General features: G+C 32.2%; 1 protein-coding gene across 4 annotated transcripts in view; it reads left to right on the top strand.

The window, feature by feature from the left end:
* Nucleotides 1-14647, top strand: part of COL11A1 (collagen type XI alpha 1 chain) — a 196786-nt gene that overhangs the window by 19142 nt on the left and 162997 nt on the right. For all 4 annotated transcript variants that reach the window (XM_072834737.1, XM_072834735.1, XM_072834736.1 and 1 more), the window contains exons 2-4: nucleotides 2936-3103; nucleotides 8477-8690; nucleotides 11809-11971. In XM_072834737.1, the coding sequence (XP_072690838.1) occupies nucleotides 2936-3103; nucleotides 8477-8690; nucleotides 11809-11971 (545 nt within the window). The remainder of the gene's footprint in view (nucleotides 1-2935; nucleotides 3104-8476; nucleotides 8691-11808; nucleotides 11972-14647) is intronic.

Raw genomic sequence — 14647 nt, 5'->3', positions numbered from 1 at the left:
CAAATAAAAACATCAGGAATCAATTAGCTGTCTCAAGATAATTTTAGTATATTATATTTATGTTTTCAGTTTCTTTTACAGGGTATAGCAATGAAGGTGGTGAAGTGGAAAGAGCCTGGATTTGATATTTGCCCAGATCTTAGGAGTATCCTCAGTTTGGTTTCTGGGTTTCAATTCCTTCATCTGCACAGTGGGAATAAGAACATATGCTCTGCAAACCTGTCAAGAGCTTAGCCTAGTGACTGACATATATTAGGCTTTCTAGACATGGAAGCCATTACAATTATTACTTTCTTCTTGGACTTTATGATAAGAAAAAGAAGGAAGCTAAGAATGGTCAGGTGTTCCTATTGGTCTAGAAAAATTGATCATCACAAGCAAGACTCCTACAAAATGGTTGTTGAATGTCATCATTCTTTTAAATAGTCCAAGGCTGAACTAGAGAGTATCATATTTGATAAATTAATGATCCTGTTGAAATGCCTGATTTCCATAAAGAAAAAGATTTTTTTCTTTTTAATAATTTGAAACCATGTGGACTATACTGAATAGCTATGTTGATTTTCATTTAGAGGCTTGATGAAAGAGGTAGAGTATTGCTAAAGGAAAGTATAATTGTTATACTGTAAAAGGAAAGTTATTTAAAGCTTCATCCACATATATTTGTACATATGAAGTCAATACCCCTAAAATTTAATTAACTTAAGGAAATGACCAGGTAAACATTGCTTACAAACACTCATTCATTCATGCATGCATTCTATAATGAACTGACAGTTATAAAAAAAATACTAGTTGAAATTATAATTCTCAAAGGACAACATCCTGTTGCAGGTGACTCTATGGAATGTGATAAATTGTGATGGTATTTTCTTATTCTAAAATCAGTCCCATTTCCATTCTCATTACTTTTTCCCAGAAACAGTATATTTATAAAACCCAATGTATTTTGAAATGTGATGGCAGTTCTGTTTTTTTTTTTTTTTAACTAATGACTGAACTTTTCAAAGTAATATTGGTTCACTTTTAAGCAGAAGTGATCCCTTTTCCTTCTGAATTAGAATCCAAATTCTTGCAGTAAGGACATATATCTCAGAAATGCTCAGTAATACAGGCCCAGCAATGACCTCCTCTGAATATTTTTATTTTTTAATAAAGTGAGAAAGTTAACAGAATATAGGTATATTGAGAAATATGGAGTCTAAAGTCTGTTTTTATAATAGTGCTTACACCATATGACTCCTGTTTTGACTTGCTTAATGAATTAAGTAGGTATTAAGTTGTGTATCAGGGAATTTGATGGTCTAAAACACTGTCTTTTAATGTCTGCTTTATTTCATATAGTGTAATGCTTTGAAGTTCCGTCCATGTGGTAGCATGTATCAGAATGTCATTGCTATTTATAACTGAATCCTATTCCATTGTACACATGTATCACATTTTGCTAATCTCTTCATGTTCTGATAGAAACTTGGGTTGTTCCCACATTTTGGCTGTTATGAATAATGTTTCCATGAACATTGGCACACAGGTATCTGTTTAAGTGCCAGCTTTCAATTCTTTTGGGTGTACCCAGGAGTGGAATTGCTTGGTCATATGGCACTTATATGTTCAGTGTTCTGAGGAATATTATATGATTCCACTTATATGAAATTTCTAGAATAAGCAACTTCATAGAGACAGAAAGTGTATTATCAGTTACCAGAGTCCAGGCAGAGGTGGTAAATAGGGAGCTGTTGTTCAGTGGTTAGTTTCTGTTTGAAGTGATGAAAATGTCTTGGAAATAGATAGTGGTGATGGTTGCACAGCATTGTGAATATAATTATGCTGCTAAATTGTACATAAAATGGTTAAAATAGCAAATTTTGTGTTGTATGTATTTTACCATAATTAAATGGGTAAATTACATGACAAGTGAATAATATTCCAATAAAGCTGTTTAAAACATCAAGTTTATCCAACAGGATTACACCTTATTACACTTTTATCCAAAGATTATACTTTTACCCAAAGTCTCTAGTCAATTTCCAGTCTCCAAAGTCAATCTGAATCATGAGGCATAAAGCACCATCCATGAAGACATTCTGGCAAATTTAGAGGGTAAAACTCAACAGATTATACATAGATACATATGTGCATGCACCATACACAGATATACATATGTACACAGTATATACTGTTTACACATGCATTTGCTTATATATAATTTGTAAATAACTAACATAGGAAGACGTTCAAAACAAGAGCATTATGTTTTGTTACCTGTTCTTTTTAACAACTTTTAACTTTTTTGAGTGTACAATATGGCTGAGTAACTGCAGATTTGATAATAATTATGTATAACATTCATTGCTATACAAAATTACCTTCAAAATTTTGGTCAATCAAAATTACCTTTATTTAGATTATGAATAATTGAATTATAAGTCTTTTTTTAAATTATAAATCTATTAGAAATTAATGGAATATGTCTAGATGCTGGCTTTCACTTTAATTCCAAATAATGCAATTACTTAGAATGATTAAAGACTTTCTAAATGGTTATTGAGATGCATCAGACAGATTGTAAATTCACATATATTCAATTATATGTTATATAATATTTATGTTATGTAATATATGTATGTATAATGTATAATATGTGCTATGTAACATATATATATTCAATTCTAAATCTACATATTCCACCCCACATGGATATCTTCTGTTTGCTTTTCTATAATTTTATTCTTAAGTTGAGATATCTCGTATTAGAGAATTTTATAGTTGTAATTTACCTGCTGTCACACTCCTCAATCTCCCACCCAAATGTTATGGAAACATGGCAAATGACAGATTTGAGAAGTAGAACAAGAAACTATTTTCTCTGTTAAAAAATTCTTTTTATATTAGATTATTTGTTCAATTAAAAAAATTTTTTTTACTTATTTTTCAGCGGCTCCAGTTGATGTACTAAAAGCTCTAGATTTTCACAACTCTCCAGAGGGAATAACAAAAACAACGGGCTTTTGCACAAACAGAAAGAATTCAAAAGATTCGGACACTGCTTACAGAGTTTCAAAGCAAGCACAACTCAGTGCTCCCACAAAACAGTTATTTTCAGGTATGTTCACGTTATTATTACAACAATTACTACTTTGCAAATTATTATTGATTCTTTTTATCATGCTGTATAATGCACAATTATTGGGACAGATATAATTCTTTCATATATGGGACATTGAATACATTGTGGTCACTAAGGTGACTTGAAGAAAATAACTAATAATTGCCAATTTTAATTCAGCACAGTCACAGGAGATATGCTTGTTTGAAAATTTAATAATTTATTATTTTATTGAAAATGACAAAACTTGAAGACGATATTCTATCTAGCTTATTTTTGCATAAAATCATGTAGAATTTATTTATTGCTGGGAACATTGCAACTTTATCCTTAATGACTGCAATGTGGGTTTAGACATACTTAGTGTCTTTCTGAAATTAAGATAAATTTCTGTTGAAAGAAATACTTCAGAAGATAAGACAGATTATTCTGTATTTTTTTGGATCCTATTCTTATCTCAAATAGCGTAAAAGTTAGTCACATCTTGCAATTAAAAGGAGATCTGGGACTAGAGATTTGGTAAATCTTCACCTGGAAAGTTTTCATAATGGTATTGAAAACTACTTGGTGCATATTTTCTTTCTTTCCATGAAAGCATCGATTGACCTAATAGCACTAATTATCTCCAAATCATATAATGTAGAAAAAGGGAGCTAAGTGATGAAATGCCAATTTCTGAGCATTACATTATTAAAGCAAGTAACTCATTACAAGTTGGCTATTGGATACATGTCAATTATTTTTTTCTTGTAACTCTACTAAATTGAGTGTCCTCATCCTTACTTAACAGAAGAGGAAATAGAGTTTCACTGAAGTTCTTGGAGTTGCCCAGATTACAAGGGGTCAGTATTTAATCCAGGTCTAATCTGTTGCCAAAGCCAATATTCCTTATAATATCTGGTGTTTCTTTTTGGTGCTTTGGGATCCTCTCAGAAATAATTTATCATTTAAATTCTTCATAGTATCCTGTCTACTGTTTCTACATGAAGGGATTTGAATTGCCTATTTTCACATAAAAGTATTTTCTCACCATAGAAAAATTAAAATCAAAGGACTAAGGAATTACAAAATGAGATAGTGTATTTTTCATGGATGGACATTTTAAAGTATTTTTGAAAACATATTTATGTCGATTAAATTGTTGTTTTCCCAAGTATTTCTTGTTTTGCCATACTTTGTGATGCACCAAAGTAACAAACTGGAAAAACAAAGAATATCCATGCACAATTTTTCTGACTTTGAAAATAAAAAGTTAAAACTTACTAAATTCATAAAATATTCTTAAAAAATCAAGTTTAAAAGTTGCAAATGAAAAATTATGTTGCTTTTCTATTTATCTGCCTTCTAATGCAGAAATGGGAAAAAGATGGCAATTTTCCAGAGAAAATAACAGGGGAAAAATATACTAATGGAAAAGCTTCAGAAATAAGAAGTTAGTTTTTAATTTTTTTATGCTTTGGCTCATCATCTCAGGGTCAGTTTTTCTGCCTTCCAAATTGGTAGTTTGATTAATTCAATCACTTCTGCTTTGTTATTCATGGAAAAAGAATACAATGTATGCCTCTGAGCTTTCCTTCCATGAGAGTTAACAAAATTCCCCTATGTCAATTTTTTTTCCACCTTCTCATAACATTCTGCCTTAGGCATATGATTCTAGTAATGAGTATTTCAGATTGCAGGAGACACTTTTTGATAGCGACCTCATTTTTCCCCCACACAAATGAATTTAAACAATCTTCTACAGCGTAGAGCTTCCTGTCGAATAATGCACAATGGCAGTTAATAAAAATGATCAATGGCATCTTCAAAGTTAAAAAAGAAATCCAAAGATTGAATATTATTGTTTTTCAAATAAGTAAAAAAATCTTTGAAAAATTACTTGGGAATGCTTTTTCTCTCATTATGGGAAGACATAATAGCAACTTCTTTTCTAATGAAAAAATTAAGCAGGGATAGTGGAAACTTCAGCACTGGGTAGGGGTGGAGGATTATCAGACAGTCACCGTAAAATTCTGTTTAATTAAAAAAAAAATTCTGTTTAATTAAGGTATATGGGTCTTCTAAAGTCCTAATCTGAGACCTTTAATTTAACTGTCTGTAAACGTTATACATGTGACCTGAATAGAAGCTGTAATTTGCAAATCCTCTGTTCTCTTTAGAACACCTGCCATAGGACAGATACAATACAAGAAACTTGGTGTATTTGATCTTTATCCTCATATCCATCTGGGAAAAAGAATATTTAAACTCAAATTATGGAGTAGGGGTTAGAAATGTGAAGTATTTGCATAATATCACAGAACCAGTGAATGATGTGAGACAAAGAGACAGTCCCTGCCTCTTTTAGACTAAAATGAACTTTCCTTCTATGCAAAAGTGGCCTTCCCTCCTCATTTTCAAAATCTTGCTGAATACCAAGCTACATCAAAAAAGAATTTTAGTTAAAGGGAGACATATTCCACATGGAAATCTATTGACCACAACCTAAAAAAATTAAAATCAAATAATAGAGTTTTGTGCCTTTTCCACACAAAATCTATTCCTGCATGCAATATCTATTGATATTAAAAGGCCTTTTTAAGAATCACTGTTGAACTTGATATATTTACTGTGAATTATGATTATTGCATATGTTTGATTTATGTATACATGCATATCAAAAGTAGTAATGACATTTTTTTCTTTAATAACAATCATCCAACAGAGAAGATGCTTTATTTTTAGTTTGTATTTATATATTTCAAAACATATATCATTAAGTTTCACATTTTACTTTATCATGTATACTGATCACTGTTATTTTAGATAAAATTTCACATAGTAAGCGATTGCATTTTTGTTGAATATTATGGTGAATTCTCTCCGATATATTTAGTCAGTTGTTAATTAGAATTTGCTTTAATCTATTTAGTCTTATATGAATATATTCTTTCTTAAAATTCTTTTTTCCCTAAATACATCTATGTAGGCATGAATTCATAGTGTTTTTGCAAAAGTGAAAAAAATACTGGTTTCCCCTAACATAACATTTTAGCATTTTCTTTTTTCAATGTAGGAGACATTTGAATAATTTACAGTACATTTAAATACATTTAAGTATTTAAATAATTTAAATACATTTAAGTATTTAAATAATTTAAATAATTTAAAGTACATTTAGGGAAAGAATTTCTGTGATTCTCAACATTTTGAGCTACTTATTTGAAGAAAGTTTATTTTCTATGGAGTTTCTTCAATAGCAGGCTGAATTACCTACTTAGATTTTTATTTATAGTATAAGCAGATAGAACTTGCTTTATTAATTGATGGGATTCATTATCTTTCCATTTTATTTATATGATTATTTTCCTTGTGTTGATTTACATAAATATAAAATTAGATGTCTTAAGACGTTTAAATGAAACAAAACTATACACACACACATTTATTTATTTATTTATTTATTTATTTTTCCTGTGATAGCAAAGCTTTTATTTTATTTTATTTTATTTTATTTTTTTATTTTTGATAGCAAAGCTTTTATGACCTACTTGTGATATAACAAAATTGTTTGGTAAATTATTTTAAAAACTAAAATTAAGAATTTTAAATAAGCACTTTTTGGTTTGGAGATATTTATCTAGAATATAGATAGATATGGATAAAGATGTCGATATAGATATAGATGCAGATATAAGTAGATATTATAGAACCAAATAGTTAACATTAATGAACTACCTTCTCTATGACATACTCTTATGTAATTTCCTCATTTTAAATAATTTCATTTTCATAAATTATCACCTACTACCTTAAGTAGCTACTTAAATTATATAGATGTTTTGTATTTTATTTAGGCTGTCCCAATTGTTGTAGGCCATTTTAATATTTTAGCATTATTAATAGTGTTCTGGTGAGTTGACATATCTTTACACATAAGCATTGTTCCTTTTCCAATAAATTCTTAGAAGTGGGATTGCTTGTTTCCTATAATCTTTTTTTTTTTTTTTAATTGTTATTTATTTATGGTAGTCACACAGAGGAAGAGAGAGAGAGGCAGAGACACAGGCAGAGGGAGAAGCAGGCTCCATGCACCAGGAGCCTGACGTGGGATTTGATCCCGGGTCTCCAGGATCACACCCTGGGCCAAAGGCAGGCGCCAAACCGCTGCGCCACCCAGGGATCCCCATAATCTTTTGAATTTGAATCCATGGCAGTCATAGTCTTGTATGTATACTACCATGTATAAAATTTAAAATGATAGAATTTTAAATGAATGGATTGAATATGGAAGCTCCTGGTCCAGATATCATTGATTACATGTGCATATTTACACCTGTTTTACATATGGACAACCTTTTAACTGAAATAATATCACCCTTCAAATAAAAATCTCTGCTTTACTTATGTTTCAGGGTAGTAATATATATATGTAAAAGCATTTTTGAAGACCAAACTGCAAAATTTAATACACAGTGTTTTTATAAAAATATATGAGTAGTCATTGATTAACTATCTGAGATATATTTGTGATCATCACTTAACTGACATATTTATTTAATAAATACTAAGCACTAATGTAGATCTGGCCCCACACTGGATATTTGGAGTATGATGGTAAGAGGGGAAGAAAAAGACAGTCTACCCTCTTGAATTTAGAATCAAATTAACCAGATATCTAACAGTTGTGATTTATAATGACAAGCTTTTTATTAGTGAAACTGCATTTCATGTGATAGGAAAAACTGATCAAAAGCTCTTTAGCTAGGGGATCCCTGGGGGGCTCAGCGGTTGAGCGCCTGCCTTCGGCCCAGGGTGTGACCCTAGAGTCCCAGGATCAAGTCCCACATCAGGCTCTCTGCATGGAGCCTGCTTCTCCCTCTGCCTGTGTCTCTGCCTCTTTCTTTCTGTTTCTCATGAATAAATAAAATCTTAAAAAAAAAAAAACCCAAAACTCTTTAGCTTTTGAAAGATGACTCGAAAAATACCTTCATGTATTGTGTCCTTATAGTGCCTTCTTTAAAAAGAGGGTATATGGCCATAGATCAGACAAGGCTGGAAATACAAATCTTACACCAAAAGTGGTGCTTTCATATTTTAAAAGTTCTTATTGTGTATTTAATATTGTAGTGGCACCATGGTCATCTTGTTTCCTAACTTTGAATTCAATTTTACATAACCACTGTGCTTTAAGTGAGTGGCTTTAACATTTGAATATAGCTTGAACAATTATTGGAGAGAAAGCTTATTATCATCTCCTTCTCATTTGTTTTTTAACCTGTATTTACTCTTTATTTATAGGACTTATTAAGGCCACCTAGAAAGTTTAAAAAAATAGGGCAATCCAGGAATAATTTGGGAATTTGGAATTTCTGATCTTTGTCTTCTCAGGAGGAGCTTTTCCAGAAGATTTTTCAATACTATTTACAATAAAACCCAAAAAAGGAATTCAGTCTTTCCTTTTATCTATATATAATGAGCACGGTATTCAGCAAATCGGTGTTGAGGTTGGAAGATCACCTGTTTTCCTGTTTGAAGACCACACTGGAAAACCTGCCCCAGAAGACTATCCCCTCTTCAGAACTGTTAACATCGCTGATGGAAAGTAAGTAATATAATAGTCCAATGCTGTAGCTGTATTGAAAGCAATGATTTCATTTAATCATTCAACAAATATTCATAAAGCATGATGCAGTTTTTCTAAAGACTGAAGACACAAAAATGAACCAAACATAAAATATCTAATTTTACATAGTTTCTTTGTCTGGGTAGACAAATGATGTACAATTTTAAAAATGAATAAAGAGCATATCAGGTGATGATAAGTGAGGGAGAGAGAAAGAAATAGAGTTGTGAAGAGTTTAGGGAATGGTGGTGGAAGGTACAATTTTAAGGAGTGAGGTTAGGGAAAATCTCACTAAGAAGGTGACTGGTGAAGGATTTGAGGTATGTGCCCTGCCGATAACTAGAAGTATACTATTTCAGGAGGAGGGGAAGCAATTACACGGCCTCTGATTCTAGCTATGGCTGATTTGGTCTAAGCAATGTCAACGATACCAGCATGTCAGGAGCAGAGTGCGATGATGAGGATGGAGAATCCATGGGAGGCCAAATGGTATAACACTTTGTAGATGGATATAAACATTTTGGGTTTTATCTTGAGTGAAATAGGAAGCCACTATAGACTTTTTGAACGGGGAATGACCTGATTTGATTTACCTATCATCAAGCATGTTAATATTGACAGTCATAAGAAGCTTTTTATAATAGTTGATATGTGCTATATACTGTTTGAAGTACTATGAGTCCACATAGTGGACTCATTTAATTTTTCACAACTCTTTGAAGCAAATAATGTCAATAAATCCATTTTACAGATAAAGGGACTGAGGCACAGAAAGTTTAAGTAACTTGCCTGAGGTCATATGTTTGCAAAGTGGCAAGGTAGGGTTTGAATTTAGATAGACTCCATAATAACCATCACACTCTTCTGAAAATCATGCTGAATTCTGAGTTCTGTATTGTGAATATTGTCTTTCACTTAGGGAGCAGTTAAATACAAATAAATGTTTATTAAATTTAGTTGGCATCTTATTGCTGAATCTGGGCTTCTAAAACTAGCCTTATCTGAAATATAACATTAAGTTAGAGGTATAAGAAAGAAATAGCCGTGCAAATGGAAAAAAAATAATCTACACTCAGTGTATCTTTGACAAGACCATGGAGAAAATGTTATCTCAGTGGCAGGAAAAACTGGGCTTTTGTAAGCAATTTACATACTGTCCTTAATAACTAATATGAAAAGTGATGATATGAAAATAAATCAGGGTAAGGAATTTAAGGATGTAGTGTTTTCGGTGAAACATCTCTTTGACATGGTTGCATTGAGCAAAGGCAAGTTGGAAATGAAGAAGTAGACCATGTTGGGATATGGAAGAGGAACTTTTGTGGCAGAGTGAAGAACATGTACAAAGCATGGTAAAGAGGCAACAGTGTGGCTGCACTGCAGGGAGTGAGAAAGAAAAACTTTGGTGTGAAGTCAGAGGGCCAGGGCACAGTCCCATGAGGCAGACTAGGGACTTCAGCTTTTACTAGGAATACGAGGTGGTTTTTCGCAAGGTGAAGATTGATGTGACTTGTATTTTAAAATGGTCATTCTGGTTGCATGAGAGTGAAAGTAGAGACCAGTTAGGAGTCCAGATGAGGGAGCTTGCAGATGGGATAAAGTTGAGAGACATTGGATTCTGTATATACGTTGAATATAAGGATTTTCTGATAATATGAATGTATACTGTACAAGAAAGAGAATAAATTAAGAATGACTCCAGAACTAAGGGGTGGCTTAGTATTTTGACTATAATGCATAATAGCATGGTTATGACATAGCATTATTATCAGGCTAAAATTAATCAATGGTAAGATCAAGTTTAGAGTCCTAATCAGCTTTTAACAATTAGAATCATTTTTATTTTCTGTTAATAAAAAGCACATATGTACAATAGTGGAGATGGTTTAAGTTAAGACACAGGCTTCTTGGCAGAAATATGTGTAAATTTTACTCTCACAGTATTAAGTGCCTCCAAAATAAATCTTTGCTCAATTCAAACTAAGCAGACACCTATGCTAGTTGACTGTGCTATGGAAAGACCAAAGATTAAGTGTATATGGAAATATACTTGGTCCTCATCAATACCCATGCCAAGTCACATGAAACAGACATTTTAGGAAAGCTCCTGCAATTTTTTGGGCATTTTATTTTATGGATGTAGTCCTAGACACTTCTGCAATATTAATCTAGCATTTTTCATTTGGAAAAAAAAATATAAACCAGAGTGGCTCACAAAATCCAAGTGAGCCTCACTCAGTGGTTTATGTTAGCACCAGATACTGTTAATAAAACCCACCATTTTATAGTAAGATTAGGGTATATACGTTTCCAAAAGGCTGGCCATGTCTACCCCCTCAGCCTGTCATCGCCACCCTGAATTAGCTGGAGCAGTAGCTTCAGAGTGAATTGAGACTCTCATTCCACACATGCATTGACTGTGCTTTCTTTCAGTGTTCCCACTTCCTGCCAACCCTGGGAAGAAGGAGAGATATTGTGTCTCAGTTTTGGATCCTGCCCACAGGAGTGATCTATAACTGTCTTGAAATTAAAGTGGAAAAAGAAAATGAAAGCACTTGAAATAAATGTGCATAAAGACAGAGAAGCACATTGTGTTTTACAATTAGAACGTTCAGTTCCAGATGGAGCAGTCATTCAATTAGTAGACATACCCTTTTACAGTTCATCTCAGGGGATCTCTAGAGAAAAAAAAAAAAAATTAAGTGGAATTCCATTTGGAAGAAAGCATTTACGTACATAGAAACTATTACTTACCCCATATCCCACACCGATCTCTATCAAATACACTCATCATGACATGGTGAGATTAAGCTTTTGTTGCAATAGCACAAAGTGAAGCAAAGGATGGGCACTTTCTTATCAGCATAGACAGCCACCACTGGTGTGCAATTTAAACTGTTTGTGTCTTTTTAGTACCTACCGCCCTTCTGGGTAAGCAATACCTAGTCAACTGTTAACTGACTGATGAAAAAATGAGCTTACATTTTGTACAATTTCAGCTCACTTTCACGGTTTAAAATACAGTGTATTTTAACACGAATAATGATGTGGCAACAATATCTTTGAAGCTTACAAAAGAATTACTTGGCTTTTTTAGGTGGCATCGGGTAGCAATCAGCGTGGAGAAGAAAACTGTGACAATGATTGTGGATTGTAAGAAGAAAACCACAAAACCACTTGATAGAAGTGAGAGAGCAATCGTTGACACCAATGGAATCACTGTGTTTGGAACAAGAATTTTGGATGAAGAAGTTTTTGAGGTAAAAATTAATCAAATTTTATTTGAAGCTGAATATTGTTAAATCAGATGAACTGAGTTAATAACAGTAACAATCAATACATGCTATAAAGCAAAGTTGAAAATGAAAGGGTGACCTACTTTCTTCCCCTGTGGGTGTAGCGGTGATGTTTTCTATTGTTCAGTGAGAGAATGAGTAGACAATGATGGCTGTAACGACTGGGAAACATTACAGAGATTGGTTGATTTGAACACAGGCATGCTATTCTCCTGGGAAGGGCAAATGGCTTTACTCTTGGTACTTTGTATTATTTTCTTTGGAGAAAAGAACATTTTCTTCACTTCCTTTTCTGGGAGATTAATTTAGGGAAATGTGCGAGTCAGATATTCTTTCTCTGTTCTTTGTTAATGTTTCCAAGGTATAAAATAGAGATCATATTGCAAAAGCTGAACTTAACGTCTTTAAAATCACTTTTTTATTAATGTGAAGGTCATGGTAAGAAGTTTCCTTCCAATTATAATTCACCAATTATGATAACCACATTCTTTCTTTTAATCCTTCAATCATTGGATCTGGTAATTTGTCCTTTATTATTTAATTTTTAACAGAACAAACAGACCTGGGTCCTGATGCTATAAAGGGATGCACCCCTGAGATGTTATTCAGTACTGTGATCATTGGTTTTATACAATTTCTGAAGTAATTTGTTTTTCAAAGTATAATAAAGTAAAGCTCTATAATATATTACAGGTTAACAGACAGGGTTTACTTAGAAGATGTTCTGTATTTGGTTGATGTTTGAATATATACACACATATATACACAGTATTTTTCATAGAACCATGTACATTCAGTGCAGGAGAATATTGCATTCCTGCATTTATATACATAACTTATAACTATAATTAACATTTGTGAAACTTTCAGATTATTTGATTGATTGTTTGTTTCTGATTTTTGTCAGCATGTGTATACCTAAGCCTTTGACTCTAAACAAAATGTTTTTAACACATTATATCATACTAAATTAAATGATAAACTCATTCAGGCAACATACAGTAATATCTTCCAATATCTTGTATTGATTGCACAGAAATGATAATATTTATTAGATGAATATTATAAACAAATTAACTTAATAATTCTATTTTAAAATTAAACTATGAATGTCAGTTTATTTTAACAGACTAAATTTATTTTTGTAATACACATGGCTTTATTTTCTGGGAACATAAATGAGTAAAATAGAAGAACTATATCAGTGGATGGTTTCATTTCATACATTAGTCTGTTGCTATACACAGTTACAGAGCCTTTAGAACTTTAAGCAATGGAAATTAAGAGTAAACTTTGTTCATCATAAAAGGTAGGAATATATAATGAGGAAATATAAGAAGAGGCACCTGGCTGGTTAAGCATCTGACTGTTGATATTGCCTCAGCATCTGACTCTTGATATTGCCTCAGGTCATGATCTCAAGATCAAGAGATTTATTATTTTATTTTATTTTAATTTAATTTAATTATTTAATTTAATTTTATTTTATTATTATTTTATTTTTTAAGATCAAGGGATTGAACCCCATGTCTGGCTCAGAGTGGAGTCTTCTTGAGATATCCCTCTGCCCCTACCCCCTCTCCCCATGCTCACATGCATGAGCACATTCTCTCCCTTTCTCTCTTTCAAATAAATAAATAAATAAATAAATAAAATAATTCTTTTAAAAAAAAGGATATTCAGGGACACCTGGATGGTTCAGTGGTTGAGTGTTTGCCTTGGGCTCAGGTTGTGATCATGGGGTCCTGGGATCGAGTCCACATCAGTCTCCCAACAGGGAGCCTGCTTCTCCCTCTGCCTATGTCTCTGCCTTTCTCTCTGTGTCTCCCATAAATAAATAAAAATCTTAAAAAATAAAAAAAGGAAATACAGAAGAGAAAAAAATTTAAATTAAATAATGTGTATTAAAAATACAAATTAATTATTAATGTTCTCAACATTTACTGCCCTGAAATGTATTTTTATAGGTACTTGTTGATTAGATGTCTTGTTCAAACAGCCCTTCCCTTGCCACTGCCTGCCCATCCCCCATGCACAGACTGTACCCCACTTTATTTCACATATATTACATTCATTCTCACCAGGGTCCAGTTTAGAGTTTTGAATTACAGTTTTAGACTATCACAATATGTTATTTTTTTCAAGATAAATATTTAACTCTAATGTTACATATTTTAAAATATGTAATAATAGCTTCTGTATTTCACAGGTTGATTATACTATCGACTCCTAGAAATATATAAAATTATTTCCTTAAAACATTTCCATATGTTTTCACTACTGCTGACCAAAACACCTCTGACCAAGAGGGCTTCTAGTAAATTACCAAAGACAGAAGTACTAGAATCAAAGTGTAATATACAATTCTTTGATTAATTCTTAATTTTCTAATCCATAAACCACATCCTAAATGCTGGAGTAACTCCAGTTGTTTATTTGGAAAAACTGTTAAACTATTAAGAAAAATAATTTTTAAAAGACTCAATGAATTATTTAGTGAGTGTGACAGTAAGCAGCAAAAATAAATTTATTATGCCACTTTGCATCTTGGAGTTTCATGAAACCTTATGGAGCTTTAAAAAGAACATTTATTCAATAGGAAGTGTAATTAGTCTTGAAAAAGTAAATAAATGCAGACAC

Source organism: Canis lupus, chromosome 8 (genome assembly GCF_048164855.1).
Source record: "Canis lupus baileyi chromosome 8, mCanLup2.hap1, whole genome shotgun sequence".
NCBI lineage: Eukaryota > Metazoa > Chordata > Mammalia > Carnivora > Canidae > Canis > Canis lupus.
Note: the sequence above shows the minus strand (reverse complement) of the source record. Positions and strands in the feature narration are given on the sequence as shown.